General features: G+C 45.5%; 1 protein-coding gene across 1 annotated transcript in view; it reads right to left on the reverse strand.

The window, feature by feature from the left end:
* The window catches only part of slit2 (slit homolog 2), a gene marked incomplete at its 5' end in the record, with an annotated part of 48030 nt that overhangs the window by 15073 nt on the left and 7957 nt on the right, over nt 1-25000 (reverse strand). Inside the window, 17 exons of the mRNA XM_079498452.1 lie at nt 1414-1553; nt 3474-3571; nt 3995-4119; nt 6509-6672; nt 8086-8157; nt 10769-10840; nt 11099-11170; nt 11337-11405; nt 13269-13401; nt 13643-13809; nt 14064-14207; nt 14745-14888; nt 16018-16092; nt 16441-16591; nt 21999-22022; nt 22249-22412; nt 24834-24977. Coding sequence (XP_079354578.1) covers nt 1414-1553; nt 3474-3571; nt 3995-4119; nt 6509-6672; nt 8086-8157; nt 10769-10840; nt 11099-11170; nt 11337-11405; nt 13269-13401; nt 13643-13809; nt 14064-14207; nt 14745-14888; nt 16018-16092; nt 16441-16591; nt 21999-22022; nt 22249-22412; nt 24834-24977 — 1958 coding nt within the window. The remainder of the gene's footprint in view (nt 1-1413; nt 1554-3473; nt 3572-3994; nt 4120-6508; nt 6673-8085; nt 8158-10768; nt 10841-11098; nt 11171-11336; nt 11406-13268; nt 13402-13642; nt 13810-14063; nt 14208-14744; nt 14889-16017; nt 16093-16440; nt 16592-21998; nt 22023-22248; nt 22413-24833; nt 24978-25000) is intronic.

Below are 25000 nucleotides of genomic sequence, written 5' to 3' on the forward strand. Positions count from 1 at the left end.
ATTTTTTGAGCACAGACAGACAGACAGACACGTAAACTAACAAAGCCAGTCGTAGGAGTGGTTTACACCACTCAAAAATATTTTGAAAATAGCAAATCTACAAGCTCGAAATGTATATAGGGCTGAAGTGGTTACTGTATGTTTTGTCATAATAAGCTAAATATACACAGTAACCAGTAACTAAAGTTTTCAAATAAATATAGTGGAGTAAAAGTGCAATATTTGTCTCTGAGATGTAGAAGTACTGGAACTTGGAAATACTCAAGTAAAGTGCAAACACCTCACAATTGTACTTAAGTACAGTACTTAAGTACAATGTACTTAGTTACTGTCCACCACTGGACACAGAGGACAGATAGGGATGGAGAGGGAGGGACGTACGGGCAGACAAAGAGTGAGGGAGAGAAGGGAGGGGGAGAGAGAGAGAGAGAGAACAGACTAACCTCTCTCCACCTCATTGGTAGCAGCTGCAAACCACACAGAAAGGCAGATGGCGACGGAGAAGAAGAAAGGAAGAGTGTGAGACAGAGAAATGACACAGAGTACTAGACCAGAGACAGAGAACACAAGAAGGGCTACATTGGTTAGCAGTTAGCGGCGGTTAGCACGGCACAACAAGCAGACAAACAAGTAAACCCAGGCTAATGTCACAGCCATGAGGAGCGTGTGCTCGATGCACATTGCATGTTTGGATTGTGTGTCTGTGTGTGTGCTATGTACTGCAGCACGCACGGTAATAAATGTTTTATATATAAATATTTATCCGTTTTCTGGTGTATTATTGTTGTGGTCCAGAGGTACTGTACTTACTACTGGTGCGTAGCGTTAGTCCAACGTCCCAATAATTCGACACCCATAACCAATATTCTGGCCGTAGAGCCCCATACTAACCCTATCCCCAAACCCTCACCCTAACTGCAGGGTGAGTCTTGTGGCTCAGGAGGTAGAGCAGGTCGTCCAATGGTCCGTGGGTCGGCGGTTCGAATCCCGGCTCCTCTTGTCTACATGTCGAAGTGTCCTTGGGCAAGACACTGAACCCTACATTGCCTCCAGTGGCCGTCACCGTTGGTGTGTGAATGTGGGATGTGAGGACGCTGGCGTCGACTGTTCGTTCGCCGCTTCACCTCCCAATGTATGAATGAATGGACCATTGTATAAAGCTCTTTGAGTAAGCACTCTGTGCATAGAAAAGCGATATGTAAATGCAATCCATTATAATTATCTTAACCGGCCACGTAGTCGGACTAATGGGATGTCAGACTAACGCGGGACCCCCCCTCCAGTACTTCACTGATGCACAGCACAGTATAATCCAGATTGTGTGTGTGTGTGTGTGTGTGTGTGTGTGTGTGTGTGTGTGTGTGTGTGTGTGTGTGTGTGTGTGTGTGTGCGCGTGCGTGTGTGTTACGGTACCTGTGTACTCTGGCGAACACATGCAGGTGTAGTTGTTGATGCCGTCGATGCAGGTGGAGTTGTTCTCGCAGTCGTTGTCTTCACAGTCGTCTACGTTGACCTCACACATGTCTCCCTCGAAGCCCTCCGGACACACACACCTGGCGAGACACACGCCACCGCCACACACACACACACACACACACACACACACACACACACACACACACACACACACACACACACACACACACACACACACACACACACACACACACACACACACACACACACACACACACACACAGCGTTAGCATTTTAGCACACTCCGCATCACACTCCGAATTGTGTGTTAGCGTGTACGTACTATGCGGGGAATAAGCGTGGAAACCTTTGGCGTATTGTCTGCGGCAAGGTTGCTCGTGAACATTGTCTTGTGTCAGTCTCACGCAAACACATGTACATATAGAGCACAATGACACGGACACACTTCTACCACACACACACACACACACACACATACACGTACACGTACACGTACACGTACACGCACACGCACACGCACACACACACACACACACACACACACACACACACACACAGACGCCCGCATACCATCTCATAACAGCAGCGTCAGCTCTGTATTCCCAGTGGAGAGTCATTACTCTGTAAATGCGAGCGTGCCTCAACTCTATAACTACTACTCAGGTTTATCACTGTACGCGCACGCACACACGCACGCACGCACGCACGCACGCACGCACGCACGCACGCACGCACGCAGTGTATGGGCCTAATAAAGGGCTCTTATGCGGAACGCACTCAGGCAGATTAATATCTCATTATATAGTCAATGACCGTTCTTCACTGTGAATATCTCACCTCCTAGGACAAAGGAAAAGACAGACAGAACGAGGAGAGAGAGACAGGACATGATCACACACACAGAGAGAGAGAGAGAGAGAGAGAGAGAGAGAGAGAGAGAGAGAGAGAGAGATAGAGAGAGAGAGAGAGAGAGAGAGAGACAGGACATGATCACACAGAGAGAGAGAGAGAGAGAGAGAGAGAGAGAGAGAGAGAGAGAGAGAGAGAGAGAGACCGAGGGTGAGAATGAAACAAAGACAGACGGCGTGAGAGAGAGAGAGATTGTGTGTGAGAGAGAGAGAGCGATAGAGAGAGAGAGAGTGAGAGAGAGAGAGAGAGAGAGAGAGAGAGAGAGAGAGGCAGACAGACAGAGAGACAGAGAGAGAGAGAGAGAGAGAGAGAGAGAGAGAGAGAGAGAGCGATAGAGAGAGAGAGAGAGAGTGAGAGGCAGACAGACAGAGAGACAGAGAGACAGAGACAGACAATAAGAGATGGCACATGGTGCTAGTGAGTGCTTGTAATCTACAAGGAGAACGTAGACAGGCATTACGTGGGACCTACTGTACATATTTGCGTGTGGGTGGCGCGCTATTGCCGACCTACAAGCTCAACGTACGCCAACGGCGCACAACTAGGTATAAATCAGGTTTTAGTGCCACGTCCACAACATTAAGACTAATAATGATAGCGGTTTCGGATGTTATCAGATGATTTAATAGCCGTCATCAGCCCTTATGAAGACCATGCAATGGAGCCAGTACTGCTCCATTGCATGGTCTGATAAAGAACATGTTGGTGATTATCGCTGGAGAACATTGGAAGCGGGTGCTAATGAAGACTATTCTCTAGTCTCACAGACAGACAGGAATTATGCCTGAACTGGACCACTCCTCATTATCAATACATTACTATTGATTGCACGATCTGACTGACACCCATGATGGATGACATACTGCGTCCACTGAGCTCTCGAGCTCAATGGCTTCTCTGACGCGTCAGCCAATCAGATTTACGGTATACATGCAGGGTAATTGGACAAAGCCTTTAAAAGAGTCCATGATTCACGAACAAAAGCGTTTCAAAGCACATCGTGTGTGTGTGTGTGTGTGTGTGTGTGTGTGTGTGTGTGTGTGTGTGTGTGTGTGTGTGTGTGTGTGTGTGTGTGTGTGTGTGTGTGTGTGTGTCTGTTGCATAGTAAGTGTGTGTGTGTTGCTTACCAGAAGTTGCTCTCCTCTCCTTCTTTCAGGTGGCAGGTGCCAGCGTTCTGACAGGGGTTACTGATACAGGCATGGATGGGCTCACTACAGTCCTGCCCCTACAGAGAGAGAGAGAGAGAGAGAGAGAGAGAGAGAGAGAGAGAGAGAGAGGAGATTATCATTATCAACTTCAACAAAGCTTTCCTCGAGGATTAGTTTGAATCTATCCGACTTAAGCCATTTTGACCTGAGATCAGATTCTAAAAATGTCTTCTACATCCTGACAGTTTTCTGAAAAAGCTATGTTTCTATGTCAGTCGTTCTTCGATTTTTCAAAAATAGCAGACCTACAAGCTCGTAGCGCGCCACTCGGTGGCGCGCTATGATCTTGTAGATCTGCTATTTTTCAATAGCTAAAGCATAACATAATGCCAAAAGGGGTTCCCGCCCAAAATGGATTAAAATGTATTGTCTGTCTGTCTGTGTGTGTGTGTGTGTGTGTGTGTGTGTGTGTGTGTGTGTGTGTGTGTGTGTGTGTGTACCTTATATCCATAGGGACAGGTGCATCGGTAGTAGTTTACCGGGTCATTGGCACACGTGCCATCGTTCTTACAAGGGTTCGACAGGCAGGGGTCACACTTCGCCTGGATGGTCACATCCACTGGGCCTGTGGGACACACACACACGCACGCACACACACGCGCGCACACACACACACACACACACACACACACACACACACACACACACACACACACACACACACACACACACATACACACACACACACACACACACACACACACACACACACACACACACACACACACACACACACACACTGCATAAATACATTAGAAAAGCCAAATGCATACATAATTAATCAGAAGGAAGGAAAGAATGTGTCTGCAAAAAGTAATCTACTCTGAAATACAGTGAAATTGTTTGTCATTGACACCAAAGGCTAATAACATGCCGTCACTCAACAACAAATATGTAATTTCCACCGAAAAGAATGTTGCTCGACACTTTTTAAGTTTAAAAAGTGCAAAGCCACCGAGAATTAATACTCCTTTCTTCGTTCCATTCTGTTGCAGTGGCTCATTGCATTTAGCTACATGGTTTTTATTGATTGATTTATTTAGCTACATGGTTTTTATTGATTGATTTATTTAGCTACATGGTTTTTATTGATGCCTAATAATAAAGTGAGAAAGATGTCATACCAAATACCTCATTTAAGCTGGTGTGGATGTTCCCAAGAATAATTGATGGGGTCCCCAGCTAAATGATAGTTTGGAACCAAATGGACCCTTATAGGTCTGTAACTCTGAGAGTGTACAAATGGAACCAAATTGGTTCCACTTGTACACTCTAAGAGTTAAATGAACATATCATTTTACAATATAAATTAATTTGGGGGTCCTTGACATGAAAAGGTTTGGGAACCACTGTTTTACAGTGCCTGGACATTGGACAATAAGAACACATTCATCCTGTAGTTTCATGAGATAATGTCAAAGTTTTGCATTCAGGAACAACACCGTCAGGTTCACAATACCAGGAGACTGTCAGGTTCACAATACCAGGAGACTGTCAGGTTCACAATACCAGGAGACTGTCAGGTTCAAAATACCAGGAGACTGTCAGGTTCACAATACCAGGAGACTGTCAGGTTCACAATACCAGGAGACTGTCAGGTTCACAATACCAGGAGACTGTCAGGTTCACAATACCAGGAGACTGTCAGGTTCACAATACCAGGAGACTGTCAGGTTCACAGTATACGATGAGTTCATACCAGCAGCGGAATTCCACTTCCAACGTTCTGAGAAAGTGATAAAGTTCAATGTATTGTCTATGGCGAGGAGCGGTCGCAGATTCCCCCACAGTGACAGAAGTCAGAAAAAGATTCCACTGTCGCAGTGTGACGAGACTTAGTGGCAGCCGACCAACCAGAAGGGTTCACTAGGAGGTTCTCAACCAGTGGGCCGCGAGAGAATTGGTTCACTAGGAGGTTCACTAGGAGGTTCACTAGGAGGTTCTCAACCAGTGGGCCGCGAGATAATTGGTTCACTAGGAGGTTCACTAGGAGGTTCACTAGGAGGTTCACTAGGAGGTTCTCAACCAGTGGGCCGCGAGAGAATTGCAAGCGGGCCCCCAAATATTTGTCAAAATACTACGACATTAGTGCTGCTGGCGTGAACTCAGTGTGACACTGTCTGTCAGGGGGAGAACATCAGGGCCGACAGGGAAGGAAACAAGGTGCATTCTGGTCGAGGGCAAAAGGTTCACGAGGATCTGGGGAGGGCACTAATTACGGAGGTTTTTGTAGTATACCGGAATGTGATTGGCTACTGTACCTGGCACCAGAAAACCACACCGCCCCAGGACTTCTACAACGCATCCGTTAGATCAACGTAAAAATACATACAGCACATGAAGCATTTCTTTAATGATAGCTATAGCCAGATAATAGTGGATTATATATTTGTTTAATATATATTATTTAGGACTCCTTAGCAAGTGTGTATATTGGTTGATGGTGCTACAATAGGAACAACAAAAACAACGTGTGGGTGTGTGTATGTGTGTGTATGTGTGTGCATGTGTGCGTGCGTGCGTGCGTGAATGTACAACATCAGTGTGTGTGACTATTGTGTATCCATGTATTCGACCTCGCAGGCTGATGCAAAGGCCAACATATGTCATTTAGATGTCTAGATGTTATGTAGACAGCAGATGTCAGGTCATTATTGATCTGGCATTCCATAGCATTCTAGTGTTTATAGTTTCAATGTACAGATATTCTACTGTTAGAAGGATGAGAGGTGCTTAGTTTACTAAGATGGCTTATTAAACCAACCCATCTAGACGGCTATTTCTATTCATTTGATGTACTGTATCACCATGTGACATGTGTTGTTCTTGCTTACTGTAACTCGCTCTGGATTAAGAGCGTCTGCAAAATGCCTACATTTGAAATGCCTAAAATTGTAAACTGCCGTACGGTGGTGTGGCGGTGAGAGGGTGCCGGGTGTACTGTTACACGCTACCTGAGCAGGTGAACTTCTTGGACGGTGTGGTGAGCAGCAGCTTGTCCGTCATGTCCCCTGGGCCGGCGCAGCGGGCGATGCCCGGCTCCTTGTAGCCGCTCTTCACCCAGTCAGACAGCCACTGCATGTGGCAGTCGCAGTACAGCGGGTTGGCCCCCAGGGCGCTGCATGAGAGGGAGACGGATGGGAGAACAACGGCCAATGAGTTCAACACATGGATTAACGCAAAATGAAATCTCACGACTGAACAATGTTGCTAGGCTAAGTCCTAATATGTAATTTGTGAAACGGGGTGAAAGGAGCCACCACACACTACACACTTAACACAATAATGTCAAATTATGACGTTTTGGTAGCCATACAGCTAACCAGTTGAAGAAGTTGCAGATTGAGGAGTTAACGATTGCGGTTCATTAGGGTTTTCTGGAAGACTGAAATAACGAATAACCGAAAATAGGCTATCTACAAGCTTACAACACGTCGTGCTGCGATGTGTTGTAAGCTTGTAGATAGCCTATTTTTTGTGCATGACACACTTCTATAGAAGACATGCTGACTTCTATGGAATCCAAATGACTGAAATTAGTCGTGGTGACTGAGAACTTTAATCAAAGTTCAACAGAAGAGATACAGTACATCCAGGGCTGTCACCATTTACACATTTAACATTCTCATTTAAGATTCTCTCTCAATTGCGTTTTTGGCACAGAGCGTCAAAATATATGGATTAAAAAAAAAGTCTGTTTGCCTCGTAATCAAAAATGCTCAGGGCAGACAAATAACTGAAAAATACAAAGAAATTGCTGACGTATTCATTAATCTTATACTATAAAGAAATGCGGAAATAGCTGATCTACAAACGCGTTGCATGCCATTTAAATGGATGACATTACATATATTATAAATGAATCAAAATAGGGAAAAATATGGTGAGATACAGAAGGAAAAAAGAGGTGTCGCAGACTCAATGTTCAGACACACAAATCTTCAAATCTAATGTGTGCGTCAGAACTTTGTGTGTACAGCAACCCTATTTTTAATGTATTAACATTATATATAAAACCTGCTGAGTGAGTAGTGCCAGTGGGGGAGGCAGTACTGTAAGATCTGGAGTGTTCATTTAACTCTGAGTGTAAAAAAACAGACCCCAGTGGACTCATACGTCAAAAGGAATGATCTAGATGTACAGTATTACTCATGCTGTGAAGAAGATCTTTGATCTCAGTGCGATGCAAAATCCTGAGAGCTGATTTAACTCTATATCTTGCGCCTTACTTTACTTTACTAAAATTGTTCAAATAAATTGTTCTACAAGCTCACAACGTGACGTTTTTAAATGTTTTTCAAGATACAGACAAACCTCCCTGAAGAGACATTTGCTTCATTGTCATGATACTGTGCTTCCTACTGCTATTCTAGAAAGTGTATAGGCAGACACTTCTATCACAAAATATAAAAGAAACACAGACCAAATGGTGATGTGATTCTAGCCTTCACTGCCTTGCTTTCTCTCATGTACGCGCGCGTGTGTGTATGTACCGTATGTGTGTATGCGTGCGTGCGTGTGCGCCACTCACAGGTGGGAGAGTGCTGATAGGTCTTTGAAAGCTCCCTCTGGTATCACAGATATATCGTTACCATGGAGAGATCTGAGGAGAGAGCGAGAGAAAAACAGAAGATAAAAAGATGAGAAAGACAGGAGGCACAGGCAGCGAACGCTAATGCAACATCAACATCAGCTGGTGTATTCAGATAAGTCTGGTTCATTCAAAGGGCCATGCACAAACCCCCAGGATGATTTTTGTAGTTTGTTTTTCCGTTCAGGTTAGGAAGTACAGCAGGTTATAAACACGACTAGGCTAGTAACGATGTGGTTGCAACTAATAACATTTATAATGGGTGCATGGACGCCCAGAGCCATGGGGAGCAGTGCCAATGTGCACAGTAGTCAACAGCACATCCATTATTAATTCGCACCAGCACTGTGCAGCCAAATGTAGCGTTTAGCTGGAACTGGAAAATAATGCACACACTCAGCCTTTAACCCATTTAGACCTGAGTTAAAGGACCACTTCACCACTTTTCAACATCTCTTCAAATAATTGGTCCTCACTAATGTTCATGATAAAACACAACCATTTGTTTCTACTCAGTCTGTGTCTCATAGGAGGGCTGTGGGCAGTTCAGATACCCGTCCACCAGTGATATCATCGTTAGGCAGATTTCTTTTTTAAACAAGATTTGTTTTAAAATATATTAAGATTTTTATTATCGTTGGCTTCCATTATCGCATTGCAACTTTTCAGGAAAAGAAAGCCTGCAGTTTCTATTAGCATGGATTCCCCATTGATGATGTCACTGGTGGACGGGTTTCTGAACTGCCCACAGCCCTCCTATATGAGACACAGACTGAGTAGAAAAGAATTGTGGTATTTTATCATGAACATTAGTGAGGACCAATTATAGGAAGAGGAGTTGAAAAGTGGTGAAGTGGTCCTTTAAAAACATTCACTCTGAAAGAATATATATTCAAAGATTTGAGACACATTTTTACGATTTTTCAAAAATAGCAGACCTACAAGCTCGTAGCGCGCCACTCGGTGGCGCGCTATGAGCTTGTAGATCTGCTATTTTTCAATAGCTAAATTATAACATAATGTTTAAAACACCAAAAGGGGTTCCCGCCCAAAATGGGTTAAGTAAGAGTTGTGTTCCATTACTGTCAGTAACCAAGGTATCTTATACCACTGAACTACTGAACTAGCCTGTTCCGTAGCAACCGTGAAGCTTTATTTAGCTGTGTGTAGACCACTGGTTCCCAAACAGTGGCTCGCAGTGGCTTTTATGGGTCCCTTTATTTTTGGTTTCCTACATTTAGATTTTAATTATTATTTATTTCAAAACGTAAACAACAAAACATTCCCCCAAAAAAAAAAACCCAACAACTTTCATGAATAAAAAAGAACTTTTTATTTCAGAATAATGATACTTAAGAGAAAAAAAAGATTTCGGCATTGTCCCGGGCAAACGTCTAATTTCTCTTTTAGGGTCTTGAGCTAAAAGGTTTGGGTGCAGACCATGTACATACAGTATTGCACCCAGACACCTCGGGGAAGGATGTGTGATTTCCCTCAATAGTCCATCTCTCTGTACTCTTTATAATAAAAACATCCAGATGAGTGAACTGCTTCATCTGCTTTACAAGGTTTTTCCAGAGAAATGAAGCACATTTCAGTATCTCTTCCAGACGTCCGTCATGCTCATCAGTAAACTGTGTAAAGCGTTACCCTTAGTTCTGGCCATTCAATCAATCATCTTTTAAACCTTTTTGACCTGAGATCAGATTCTAAAAATGTCTGTTTGAAAATGACAGATGTCTGAAAAAGCTATGTTTCTATGTCAGTCGTTCTTCGATTTTTCAAAAATAGCAGACCTACAAGCTCGTAGCGTGCCACTCGGTGGCACACTATGAGCTTGTAGATCTGCTATTTTTCAATAGCTAAAGCATAACATAATGCTAACACCAAAAGGGGTTAACCAAAAGGGTTAACCAAACATTTGCAGTCTGAGTGTTGTATTGTGGCTTTTGGATCCCATCCTCCTGACACCACTGAATTTAGATCCCATAGCCCTGTGAGTGCCAAGATAGTGGATACTTGGCTGTAGTATCCAATAATTAGACCGATTTCAATTCATATGTCACTTGTTTCAACAAACACACGTGGTGTTCTATCATCAGGAGGATTTGTTCCGCTGCCTTAGAAGAACACCGCTCTCATTTTTTCGTCTTTTTGCGCCGCATGATATCACGTGGATTACTTATAATTATACTCCATGCGTGCACACGAGGCTGTTCAAGCCTCGCTTGACTTAAACATTGACGACGAGACACAGCCGATTTGTGCTAATGGAACGGCTTGAGCCTTAAGCCATTTTGGGCGGGAACCCCTTTTGGTGTTAGCATTATGTTATGCTTTAGCTATTGAAAAATAGCAGATCTACAAGCTCGTAGCGCGCCACTCTGCTATTTTTGAAAAATCGAAGTACGACTGACATAGAAACATAGCTTTTTCAGAAAACTGTCAGGATGTAGAAGACATTTTTAGAATCTGATCTCAGGTCAAAATGGGTTAAGTGGGAGCTGACATGAATTCTAAGCAGGCCGTCTCAGGTACAGTAAAAGCACAGATTGAATTAGCGACGTTAATGGAATGCCTTCCTGTCCATACAGATATATATATATATACACTGTATACTCACAGTAGACGCAGTGACTTGAGTCCATCAAAGGCCCTCACCGGTATACAGCGGAGACGGTTGTAGCTCAGGATGCTGGATAAATGATGGAGTCATTCAACATTTCAAAATGCAGCCAGGCTTTTCAGAACACAGCGATGTTTTTAGTTTGTTGAACACTAATAAGTGGTAGTTGAACACTGCGCCAAAAAAATGCACACACAACCCAGTCATCCTAATGTAAGACACACACACAGACACGCACGCATGCACGCGCACACACACACACACGCACGCACGCACGCACGCACGCACGCACGCACACACACAGGACTAATGTAAAGGCGCACTCACAGGGTAAGTAGCTCGGACATGTTACTCAGGCTGTTGTTGGACAACGTGCTGATCTGGTTGTTACTCAAATCACTGCAAAAAGGAGATCACAACAAACAACATAAAACACACACACAGGTGTGTGTGTGTGTGTGTGTGTGTGTGTGTGTGTGTGTGTGTGTGTGTGTGTGTGTGTGTGTGTGTGTGTGTGTGTGTGTGTGTGTGCATGCATGCGTGGTTCTACGTGGGTGGGACTTACATGAGTGTCAAGTGCTTGTATTCGAAGAGGTCCACAGGCACCTGAGTGAAGTGGTTACCATCCAGATACCTAGAGACAGACAGACAGACAGACAGACAGACAGACAGACAGACAGACAGACAGACAGACAGACAGACAGACAGACAGACAGACAGACAGACAGACAGACAGACAGACAGACAGACAGACAGACAGACAGACAGACAGACAGACAGACAGACAGACAGACAGACAGACAGACAGAGCGATATGGTTATGAGAGGTTCATTACAATGTACATGCAAAGAGACAGACAATGTGGAGGATGGGAGGAGAATTGGAAAATAAAGGGGGAGAGAGAGAGAGAGAAAGAGAGAGAGATATCAAGTTATTTCACCATGTAGGAAATACCTCATCTCCAGCAGTGCGAACAGTCATTACTGTTGGAGCCATAATAAACACTGCAGTTTAATATCCCCACAGGCATCCTAATGTACTCTGTCTCGCACGCACGCACGCACGCACGCACGCACGCACGCACGCACGCACGCACGCACGCACGCACGCACGCACGCACAATGCACACTTCTTCTGACATCCTTTGATACATTGCTGTTGTGGCGTGACAGTATCCCATTAATTCAGAGTCTCAATTAAGTCTTTATTAATACCGGAGAACCGGGTTCTCGTGTTCCCCGCACTGGAGGAAATTGCGAATGATCTAAAATAATATCTTCCCTATCGAATGACATAGATTTTCGGGTTAATTCGTTGCTTGATCACAAGGGAAACGCATGTGTGTGTGCGTGCGTGCGTGCGTGCGTGCGTGCGTGCGTGCGTGCGTGCGTGCGTGCGTGCGTGCGTGCGTGCGTGCGTGTTTGTTTGTGTGTGCGCGCAAATGAGCTGGCATCTGTTTCTGGTATCAAATCCCTCACACATGCAATATGTGCTGCAGCTAAAACTCATTGAGCTGCTGATGCGTGTTTCTTCAAATATATTCAACTCTCAACACAGATCTGGCCTAAATCTAAGACAGGCGGTGCCACCCAAAATATAGATTAAAGAAAAATCCAACGTCATGACTTATTTTAATACTCAAGAGAGCATCCTTAACTTTAACATTTTTGCTGAGATGGCAAACGTGGTGCCACAGTGCTTGTCATTGAGCTCACTAGCCAACGCCCCCCCCCCCCCCCCACCCTCCAGCCTACATAAGTACTTATTGTTCCATTAATAGCGCAGGATTTTATTAACATTCACGGGGAGGTGGAGAGGCGCTAAGCTAACTCAGCCAGCTGGAAGACGCTTCATGCTTCACATTATTTTGTTTCACAACGTAGTTCCATCTGGGATCTGTTTCACAACGTACCTCCATCTGGGATCTGCAGCTACAGAGATCCCAGATCTAACTACGTGCCCAAAAGGTAGATCGGGATCTACCTTTTATATATAATATATAATTTCAATCTAAAAAAGATAAATACTTTTGGCATCTGCAATCTGATTGATTGATTGATTGATTGACATTAAAAAGGGCCTGTCCGGTGCTCAAACCGACAATCCAATACTTTGTTTTCAAGAGTGTTGTGCACAAACATCAGTAGCATTACAAAGTTATACAAAACAAAAAACGCCAGCTATTCAAAAGTGTCTGCACCACTAGCCCAATCGCTGAAGAAGGCCGTCCATTTTTTCAAGCTATCACTGTCTGGGCGTGCTAACTCCAACCAATCATATTGACGCGTCTACAAGACAGACAGACAGACAGTGGTACGTACAGCTCGGTGGTCTCTTTGGTCAGGCCTTTAGGCAGGGTGGTGAGACAGACAAGACAGACAGACAGACAGACAGACAGACAGACAGACAGACAGACAGACAGACAGACAGACAGACAGACAGACAGACAGACAGACAGACAGACAGACAGACAGACAGACAGACAGTGGTACGTACAGCTCGGTGGTCTCTTTGGGCAGGCCTTTAGGCAGGGTGGTGAGGCCCTTGTTGCTGCAGCGGACCACCGTGTCCAGACACGAACACTCTGCTGGGCACCGCAGCACCGGAGAGCAGCTGTTGTCATCATTACCTGCATGGAGACGGAGAGGACGGAGATGGAGAGAGGGAGAGAGATGGAGAGAGGTCAACAAAGTGAACACTGCTCTCTGTGCGCTCATATACGGCCGCCCACTGAGGACTATATGTCGTGTTCCCCCAGCAGCAATGCTGGCACTGTCAAAAACCACAGCAAACATCTGCCAGCCACGAAGGCCGACGGCACACATCTCCAGCGTTTGGCGGTATACAAAATGCTAACGCGGCTAACTAACCGTCGTCGCAGGCAAAGTCCTGGACGGCCACGTCCTGGATGGGGATCTCCTTCAGGAAGTAAGGACTCTGGCAGCGCGGGTTGCCCGTGACGATGCGCTTCCTCCGCAGCCAATCGCCGAGCCAGGCCAGGTGGCAGTTACAGTTGAATGGGTTGGCCAGCAGGTTGCTATAAGGAACAGAGAGATAGTAGACATTAGACCAGCCGTCCCCAAACTTTATTGGCCGTGCACCCCCTGTTACCTCCTGACCTACTGTAGCTGACTGTAGCACCCCCCCAACACTAAGTCTCGTTGTATTTGGCCGAAACTGATTCATTATATGGCAAATAATCACAGAATGTCTGTGAGACATGCAGCTGCATTATGGTGTTGACATAATACTCACAGTGGTGACATAATGTGATGGTGTGTGTGTACTCACAGTGTTGACAGGGAGTGCAGCGTGTCGAAGGCTCCAGGGCTCATGGAGGTGATCTGGTTGTCGTAGAGAGACAACAGACGGACCGAGCTCAACCCCACGAAACTGCTGTTACTCACACAGCTGAGACGATTACTCCTCAGCATCCTACATCACAAACACGCACGCACGCACGCACGCACGCACACACACACACGCACACACACACACACACACACACACACACACACACACACACACACACACACACACACACACAAGCGCACACACACACACACACACACACACACAGCGCACAAAAGCACATTAATGGTCATGACCAGAATAGCGCTAAGGGTTCATGTGGTCAATTTACAAGTGTGTGAGTGTAAATGCGTAGGAAACACGTGTGTGTGTGTGTGTGTGTGTGTGTGTGTGTGTGTGTGTGTGTGTGTGTGTGTGTGTGTGTGTGTGTGTGTGTGTGTGTGCGCGCGTGTGAGTGTGTGTATGACAGTGTGTATCATTGCCACAATGTTTATGTATGAACGCATATCTGCATAGTGCATACATAACTGTCCGTTACATTATTGTACATAATGTGAATGCAATTATGCATATACATGTGTTGAGTGCGTGCGTGCGTGCGTGCGTGCGTGCGTGCGTGCGTGCGTGCGTGTGTGCGTGCGTGCGTGCGTGTGTGCTCACAGTGTCCGCAGGCCGCCCAGTCCCTTGAGCATGCGGTGGTGCACGTTCTCCAGCCTGTTGGAGGTCAGAATGAGCTCGTTGACCCCCGTGGCCCCTTCAAACGTCCCCTCCTCGATGTCACTGATGCGGTTGTTGCTCAGGTTGCTGTGTGTGTGTGTGGGCGGGAGGGGGGGTGGGGGGGAGAAGGGACACAGGGGTAGAGAAGGAGGCAAGGAGAGACCTGAGACCAGATTCTACAGAAGGAGGCAAGGAGAGACCTGAGACCAGATTCTACAAATGTCTTCTGACAGTTTTCTGCAAAATCCAAATCGGTGGTTCTCAAACTATTTCATGTCAAGGACCGCAAAAATGATATGTAAATGGCCGCCGACCCCCATCTGAAAATATGTTGTTCCACAAACGGTCAGGCCGACCTGGTGGGGGGCACTGTGGAGGATCAATTGCACCTCCACATGCGTTACGCCCCCCCCTAGTGAGACCCTTCACTGTCAGGTGAAAAGAAGATGGTGGCTTGACGGCCCGGGTATTGGAGGATCTTCATCCTCCCAATGACATATTGTGGGGGTTAGCAGAGTACGCGTAGAGAGGCTGGGGAACTGGGAATGGGCTTACTTATCAAATTGGGACATGAAGGGGAGATTTTTATTTTTCATATTTTTGTCTGGGAGAGGCATGTGTTGCTCAACAACATAGTCTTTTCATTATTTGAGATCTCTGAGATTTCTGTTATTGAAAATTTGTAATAAAAAGATTTAGAAAAGAAAAGAAAATACACCCAGAAGCAAGGATATGAGTTCAAAACATTAGCTTTGAAAGAATACATACCGGTATTCAAAGATTTGTGCCACATTTTGCTACTTTTCAACTGCACTCTAAAGTGTGTGGGTATTGTCTTTTGTGGATAACTTATGTTATTAATGAATAATGAATTACATTTTTATAGCGATTTTCCATGTACTCAAAGCGCGTTACAATGGTTGATTCATTCATATAGGGAGGAGCGAACAGTCGACACCAGCGTCCTCACTTCCCACATCAATGGTGGCACGCTAGCACTGACCGACTCATTGGAGGCCTTGTGGGGTTCAGTGTCTTGCCCAAGGACACTTCGACAATGTGGACAGGAGGAGCCAGGGGTTCGAACCTCCGACCCACGGATCATTGGACGACCTGCTCTACCTCCTGAGCCACAGCCGGCCTGACTTAATGACTTGAAACACTTTGCGAAGCACCGCTGTACGGTTTAAGTGTTATATACTGTATCACAACTTACATCTTTCTCAGGTGAGGTAGCTTCTTGAAGATTCCTGTAGCTTCCAGCACTGTGAACTCATTGTTGTTCAGTCGCCTGGGAACACGGAACGAGAGACACAGAGAAGAGAGCAACAAAAGAGAGAGAGAGAGAGAGAGAGAGAGAGAGAGAGAGAGAGAGAGGTTGAGAACGAAGACTTACTGAAAAACACCAGACCGATGCGTGTATTCATGCAGCATTTAAAAAAAGCACACTTGTGTGAAGTGGGGAGCTCTTGTCTTATATCATCAAACATCATCATACAGACATAGATCATCACATCACACACTCAGCCAATCAAATCGGTTACACACAGACAGTGACACACAAAGCTGGGCATATATAGGAGGGGCTGGTGCCCCTCAAAAAAACCGACACAAACGCGCGGGAGAACAAATGACGTACAGTTCGGCGGTGTACTGGGGGAGGTGCTCCGGGATCTTGTTGAGTTTCTGGTTGGAGCAGTCGACGGTGGTGCCCTCGCAGCGGCACTTCTCGGGACACGCCAGGTCGGCGAAGCAGTCGCCTCCCAGCTTGCTGCGGTAGTCCTCTGTGCCTGTATGCATATCACATGGCGCACGGTGACACACTGTACCATATACTGTTACCCTCCCAGCTGGCTGCGGTAGTCCTCTGTACCTGTATGCGGCGCACAGTCACACAGCGCACGGTGAGGTGACACACTGTACCGTATAAAGTTAGCTCTCTTACTGTAACTGTCTGTCACCGGGCTGGCGGGGGAGTGACGCACACTCACTGGGGACAACCAGGGGGGATAATGGGAACATTTTGTGAAGGTATAGCAGGTGGCCAATTATCTTCGTTTGAGATAGTTGATGAATGATAGATAGGAATAAAGTTGTCAAGTGTTTCAACGGGAGATTTTAACTGGGAATATATCGATACGGGTACAGTCGAAAATGGTATGATGATCTTGCAAGAGCATGTTGGAAAAATAGTGTCGGTTCTTATATCGTGTGCACGACTGGCCCTTCAAAATGTTACGCATGCTCTAATCATGATACCCACACCCCCCCCCCCCCCCAGTGTGACATATAAGAGCAACATGGCCACCAGTGAATGGTCAATTACCCGAACGATAACTTTCAACCCACACACAGCAAGTTTGTCTCAGTCCTGCCAGACTAAAAATAAATCAAGCGTTAGGATTAGAGCACTTACAATGTGAAAACACAATAACACACGTGCACGCACACACACACACACATACACTCACCCACACACATACACACGAACACGGACACGCACTCGCACACAGAGGTTGCACAGGTACAAAGCAGGTGGCTGTCTCTTGTGTCTTGGCCATGCTGCAGGGTTGTGCAGGGCCGTTCCATGGTGCTTGACAGAACCATGTTCCACTATAGGAACCTGGCAGCCACATGGTTAGATCAAGCACAAAGGAACAGCCTGCTGGCTGACCGCTAGCTCCTCCCACCGGAACACAGGGACACAGGAGAGAGGAGAGGAGAGGTTACATGGCTCCTAGAGAGGAGAGGAGAGGAGAGGAGAGGAGAGGAGAGGAGAGGAGAGGAGAGGAGAGGAGAGGAGAGGAGAGGAGAGGAGAGGAGAGGAGACATGGCTCCTAGAGAGGAGAGGAGAGGAGAGGAGAGGAGAGGAGAGGAGAGGAGAGGAGAGGAGAGGAGAGGAGAGGAGAGGAGAGGAGAGGAGAGGAGAGGAGAGGAGAGGAGAGGTTACATGGCTCCTAGAGAGGAGAGGAGAGGAGAGGAGAGGAGAGGAGAGGAGAGGAGAGGAGAGGAGAGGAGAGGAGAGGAGAGGAGAGGTTACATGGCTCCTAGAGAGGAGAGGAGAGGAGAGGAGAGGAGAGGAGAGGAGAGGAGAGGAGAGGAGAGGAGAGGAGAGGAGAGGAGAGGTTACATGGCTCCTAGAGAGGAGAGGAGAGGAGAGGAGAGGAGAGGAGAGGAGAGGAGAGGAGAGGAGAGGAGAGGAGAGGAGAGGAGAGGAGAGGAGAGGAGAGGAGAGGAGAGGAGAGGAGAGGAGAGGATCTATAGGGGAGAAGAGAGGAGAAAACGTAAAGGGTGAGGGGCAGAGGCAGCACATTCTCACTCCCAAGACGGCAAACGGGTGACTTCTTGGGACGGACGTCCCTTTTATGTCTTGGGTTTGGGAGAACGGCACGTCCACAGTCCTGGTAAGGGTACATGAACACGATTTGTTTTGGGCCGAACAAATAATTAGATGTTTTTAAATGTTTTTCTTCTTTCGAATTATTTGCTCGGCCCAATTTTTTTGGTTTATTGTCATGATTTGTCACCATCTGAGTTGGATTTGTCCGAGGCTTACAGGTCTTTAAATAAATACTTTCTGAAACGTCTATGGGAAAAATCCATGGGAAATTCTCTTCCGGGCCGCTCGTCGTCATGAAGGGGGCCGGGACTGTGACGCAGGACCAGGTAACAGAGGCTGACTAGCAGAGGAGAGGAAACTAACATGGTGGCTACAGAGGACCAGGTAACAGAGGAGAGGAAACTAACATGGTGGCTACAGAGGACCAGGTAACAGAGGAGAGGAAACTAACATGGTGGCTACAGAGGACCAGGTAACAGAGGAGAGGAAACTAACATGGTGGCTACAGAGGACCAGGTAACAGAGGAGAGGAAACTAACATGGTGGCTACAGAGGACCAGGTAACAGAGGAGAGGAAACTAACATGGTGGCTACAGAGGAACAGGTAACAGAGGAGAGGAAACTAACATGGTGGCTACAGAGGACCAGGTAACAGAGGAGAGGAAACTAACATGGTGGCTACAGAGGACCAGGTAACAGAGGAGAGGAAACTAACATGGTGGCTACAGAGGAACAGGTAACAGAGGCGTGAGGGAGAGGAAACAGCAGCTCAGAAAGGCAAGAGATAGACACACTGAGATCTCCAAGAGACAGACAGACAAAACACAGGTTTACACACAAACACACATACACACGCACGCACACACACACACACACAGACGCACACACACGCCAATATGCATATAGCGGGCACTGACTCACATCGATATATACAGTACAAAATCCTCTGTGATAAATTAACTACGAGAGCATAAAAAATATATAGCCTATACAAATGTGACATTTTACTTTACATGAGTAAAGTAAATGGCATAGATCAAAACATTCGCCACGTGATATATTTCCTGGATGTTGACACTGTACAGTAGGTGTTCATACAATTCTATCAATTAAATTCAAAGGGCTTTATTGCCAAAGCAAAAAGTGGAACAATACAATCAACAGTCACATGGGAACCAGGGAGGTGTCATACAGGTAGGTCACCGTGAGGTCAGGGGTCAAGGTCAAAGGTCAGGTCAGGTGCCCAAGGATCACACGGAGGAGGAGGAGAGGAGGAGGAGGAAGGGAGGAAAAGGAGGAGGAGGAAGGAGGAGGAGAGGAGCAGTGGTGAGAAAAAAGTACTCAATTGTTTTACTTGAGTAAAAGTATCAATACTTCAACATAGAACTACTCCGTTACAAGTAAAAAGTGTGGAAATTCAAAATGTACTTGAGTAAAAGTACAAAAGTATTGGCATCAAAATGTACTTAAAATACTCAAAGTTACTCACTTATGCATGCAGAAAAAAAGTACAATATTTGCCTCAAAGATGTAAGTGGAGTAGAAAGTAAAAGTATTGGAAATACTCAAGTAAAGTACGATGTCGAATACCTCGGCATTGTACTTAAGTACACAGTACTTAAGTAAATGCACTTAGTTAATTTGCACCACTGGAGAGGAGAGTGTGAAAGTGCATACAGGTGTGTTACTTACAGCCCACATGGTGTACTCCTGAGTGTGTGAGAGAGGCAGTAAGGAGAAAGAAGAAGGGACTTCACTGTTTGTGTTTGAGAAAACCTACGTTTTTTGTTTGAGAAAACCTGCGTTTTTTGTTTGAGAAAACCTAAGTTTTTTGTTTGAGAAAACCTACGTTTTTTGTTTGAGAAAACCTACGTTTTTTGTTTGAGAAAACCACTACGTTTTGTGTATAATCCCCACGAGGCGGTGATTCATTTTGGAGCGGGAGGTGAGAACTGTGCTGGCGACACACACCACGTGGCATTTGGTGGGTGCTTTCAACCAACACACGCATGCACACACGCACACGCACACGCACACACACACACACACACACACACACACACACACACACACACACACACACACACACAGCCCAGCTTTATTGGGTGCACGAAGCCTTTGAACAACCACATTTGACCACTTATTAACGCATTTAGACCTGAGGCCGTTTCTACAAAATGTCTTCGGTATTTTTCTGAAAACGAATATGTTTCCATGTCAGTGGTTCTCAGACATTTTAATGTCAAGGACCCACAGACTTATGTATGTATTTGGTTGGGGACCCCCATTAACATTTACAAGAGCAAAACTGAACTATTTGCATTGTACTGTGCTTCCTTTCTTGCAGGAGTTGAGTCAAGCCTGGCTCAGAACAGTGAAATATTAATAATTCAGTTGGACAGAAACAAAAGCAGCGCCGCAGCAGAACAGAACATTTTATGCGCGATTGTTAAACAATTTTGTCTAATCAAAAGATACGATCTCAGAGGGCACACACCATGAAATAGGGAAGTTCATGCAGTGATTTCCAGGACCAGTGATCCCGGGTTAGATAGCGAGTTTGGTTAGGACATGAAATAGATCATTTATTCAGCTATTCAACCGCAAATGTTCTTAAATTATTCAGCCTTGCCCTGTATGTGGTATCTGGAGCTTTGAAACCCCTGTCCTCCCAGGAGCTTCGGTATTAATGACCACACACACACACACACACACACACGCATGCACACACGCGCACACACACACACACACACACACACACACACACACACACACACACACACACACACACACACACACACACACACACACACACACACACACACACACTCACGGACAGGCCTCTCTCTTCTTCATCTCAACCCTCACAAACCGGCTGTCCCCGACTCCCTCACTCTCGCTGTCACGCACACACTCACACACACGCACTAACACACACACACTCACACACAAGGCAAACTCCCCAGTGTGCTGCTCCACTAATGACCGCCTTTAGCCCTGCTACTGATCTCATATGCACGTCTCATTTGCATATTCCCCTTGCATTCCGCCCAGCATGGTAAGCCTCCTCCGTGAACTTTTGATGTTCGTTCGGCAGCATCTGACGCAGACACAGACGCTGGCGGACAAACGCTCCCACGTTAGCCACCGTTAGATCTGCTGCGGAAGCTCCAAACACCAAGACCTACGCTAGCTAGAGCCTTAAAAAGAGTTGCTGTGGTCCCAGTGCAAATATACATACATGCACAGTGTAATATAACTATAGGTCTGAAATTAACTTTATGGTTCCATTTGGTGTAATATTTTAAACTCTCTCTGAAGCATGAGCTCAGTTCGGGGCTCTCCCCAGGTTGTCAGAGGGAGAGTAGAGCCCATGATTACAGTTTAGGCACCGGGAGAAAAATGGGTTACAAAATAGTCTGATCAAAATAAATCAATAATTATAAAGAAAAAGACAGACACACATAGCTGTGAGTTGGAGCAGTTCAAAAACTGTGAACAGCGAAATGAACAGTGGTGTTTTTACTGTGTACAGGCAAACTGACATGGACCTCTTTGTTAATGTTTATAACAATGTCCATTGTTTTGTTTATTTTTGTTTCTTCCAACCCAATGCAGGGACAGAGGTGTCATCTCTAACCCGTCATTGGCTAGTTAGATTTGAAGTGTTAACGGTGCACAGGACATGTCAAACCACGCACAAACACACGCACAAAATAAACTAAAACGTGTAAGTGTTCAGAACTTCAAACGGTGTCAGGCAAATCACAAGTATGCGAGTGAGTGTGCACGGATAGCATCAGCTGTGAGTAACTACAACGTGTCTCACACTCACACATGCTCCGTATATACAATACCTGGGATGAAATACTGTTCTCTAGCTAACGGAGTGAGGGAGAGGAAGGAACAGAGAGAGAGAGATGAGTGAAACACAAGGCACAGCAACGTTAAGCACAGTTAAGTGTGTGTGTGTATGTGTGTGTGTGTGTGTGTGTGTGTGTGTGTGTGTGTGTGTGTGCCTGTGTGCGTGTATATGTATGTGTGGAGAGGGAGGCTGAAGTGACATTCTGAGAGGAAAACACATGTGTTGGACGCGTGCGTGTGTACCTGAGCAACGGAACTTCTTGCTCTTGATCTGCCCGATGCGTTTGTTGGCCAGTCGCCGTGGGCTGGTACAGCGCGCGCCGCTGGTCTCAATGGGGTTGTCCTGCAGGTAGTCTGCCAGCCACTTGAGATGGCAGTCACAGATGAACGGGTTCTGGGCCAGGTGACTAGGAGGTGACACAAACACAGGATAGAATGGATTTAGACGTTTTGCTTTCCCCATGTGGGAGGAGACCCGGGATTTGAGTTCACCCATTTTGACCTGAGATCAGATTCTAAAAATGTCTGTTTGAAAATGACAGTTTTCTGAAAAAGCTATGTTTCTATGTCAGTCGTTCTTGGATTTTTCAAAAATAGCAGACCTACAAGCTTGTAGCGTGCCACTCGGTGGCGCGCTATGAGCTTGTAGATCTGCTATTTTTCAACAGCTAAAGCATAACATAATGCTAACACAGGTTCCCGCCCAAAATGGGTTAATGTGGTTGCATTGGGGGCTCGTCCGGGATTTGGGGTCAAAGCATGGTGAACGTAGAAGAGTAGCTCTGCCTGAAGCCTAGAAGCCGACCATCTCCAATGGTTCGCCGTTGGAAACGATTGGAGATAGACACAACCTGCCTGTAATTTCTTGGTATATTTCAGGTATTGCCCTAGTATAGAGGACACATTGACAGCCCTAGTATAGAGAGCGGACGTAGAACACGCACATCAACAGGTTGGGTGCTGGGCTAAAGAAACTTCAGTAGGATATGGATGGAGCCCGCACACCATGGGTATAAGAAAGACGTTCTTTATTGAAAATGACAACGTTTCGATCTATCCGATCTTCATCAGGTCATGTGAACATACACAAAAGTTTGTACTTTTATATTCAGGGAGTGCCCCTATCAACCAATCAAAACACCACATTTTGGTGCCCCTCCCATCACTACAGGTGTGACTCGTCACCCCTGAGTGAGTGGGTGGGGACCCAGACAATGATGTGAAAATAAACTGTTGTGCAACAATTAAAAACAATTTAAAACCAATTTAAAAAACATACATATATATATATATATATATATTTATTTATACTCATTTCACCAGTACATCAAAATAAAGATCTCACAAATCCTACTAGGTCTGTGGGCTTTTACATTTACAATGTTTTTCCTTTTGTGTGAAACAAGAAAAAAATGATGAAGAACAATCATGAAAAACAAGGAAACTACGGCTAAGAAATGCATGCAACAACATATGTACCAGGTTGGATTAGTTCAACGCAGGAGGCCATCAACGCAGTCCAGTGGCCTTACATTTTGCTGAAGCTCAACATAGTGTCTCCTCCCTGAGATACATTGGCATAGAACATGTTAAAACTCCAAGAAGGGGAGGTAACATTGATAACCTCTTACTAAGAAGAGAAAGTTACCACATTCATACTCTTCAAACCATGATGCCGAGGGGCTTAAACCAGGAAGATGAAATTAGACATTTTCTGTAGAAAACTATTTTTGGTTTGCTTGGAGTGAAGCTCTACTTCTCCAACTGACTTTATTTAAAAATATGGTTCTAAAATATAAAATATATTTTTCTAAAATATATTTTTCTAAGCTTCAAAAGGTGGCCTCCTGCGTTGAACTAATCCAACCTGGTACATATGTTGTTGCATGCATTTCTTAGCCGTAGTTTCCTTGTTTTTCATGATTGTTCTTCATCATTTTTTTCTTGTTTCACACAAAAGGAAAAACATTGTAAATGTAAAAGCCCACAGACCTAGTAGGATTTGTGAGATCTTTATTTTGATGTACTGGTGAAATGAGTATAAATAAATATATATATATATATATATATGTATGTTTTTTAAATTGGTTTTAAATTGTTTTTAATTGTTGCACAACAGTTTATTTTCACATCATTGTCTGGGTCCCCACCCACTCACTCAGGGGTGACGAGTCACACCTGTAGTGATGGGAGGGGCACCAAAATGTGGTGTTTTGATTGGTTGATAGGGGCACTCCCTGAATATAAAAGTACAAACTTTTGTGTATGTTCACATGACCTGATGAAGATCGGATAGATCGAAACGTTGTCATTTTCAATAAAGAACGTCTTTCTTATACCCATGGTGTGCGGGCTCCATCCATAGCCCTAGTATAGAGGACACATTGACAGCCCTAGTATAGAGGACACAGTGACAGCCCTAGTATAGAGGACACAGTGACAGCCCTAGTATAGAGGACACATTGACAGCCCTAGTATAGAGGACACAGTGACAGCCCTAGTATAGAGGACACATTGACAGCCCTAGTATGGAGGACACAGTGACAGCCCTAGTATAGAGGACACAGTGACAGCCCTAGTATGGAGGACACAGTGACAGCCCTAGTATAGAGGACACAGTGACAGCCCTAGTATAGAGGACACATTGACAGCCCTAGTATAGAGGACACATTGACAGCCCTAGTATGGAGGACACAGTGACAGCCCTAGTATAGAGGACACATTGACAGCCCTAGTATAGAGGACACATTGACAGCCCATAGCATGGAGGACACATTGACAGCCCTAGTATAGAGGACACATTGACAGCCATAGCATGGAGGACATACAGTGTCTGGATGGCTCGCAGTGAGGAGAAGGTTCCCTTGGCGATGGTCTGAAGCTTGTTGTCGTACAGCGAGAGCAGGTTGAGGTTGTGCAGGTCCTGAAAGGCATCCACGCGCAGACACGCTATCTTATTAGCATTCAGTAGCCTGGGAGAGAGAGACAGAGAGAG

The sequence above is a fragment of the Electrona antarctica genome (assembly GCF_951216825.1).
Source record: "Electrona antarctica genome assembly, chromosome: 4".
In the NCBI taxonomy this organism is placed as follows: domain Eukaryota; kingdom Metazoa; phylum Chordata; class Actinopteri; order Myctophiformes; family Myctophidae; genus Electrona; species Electrona antarctica.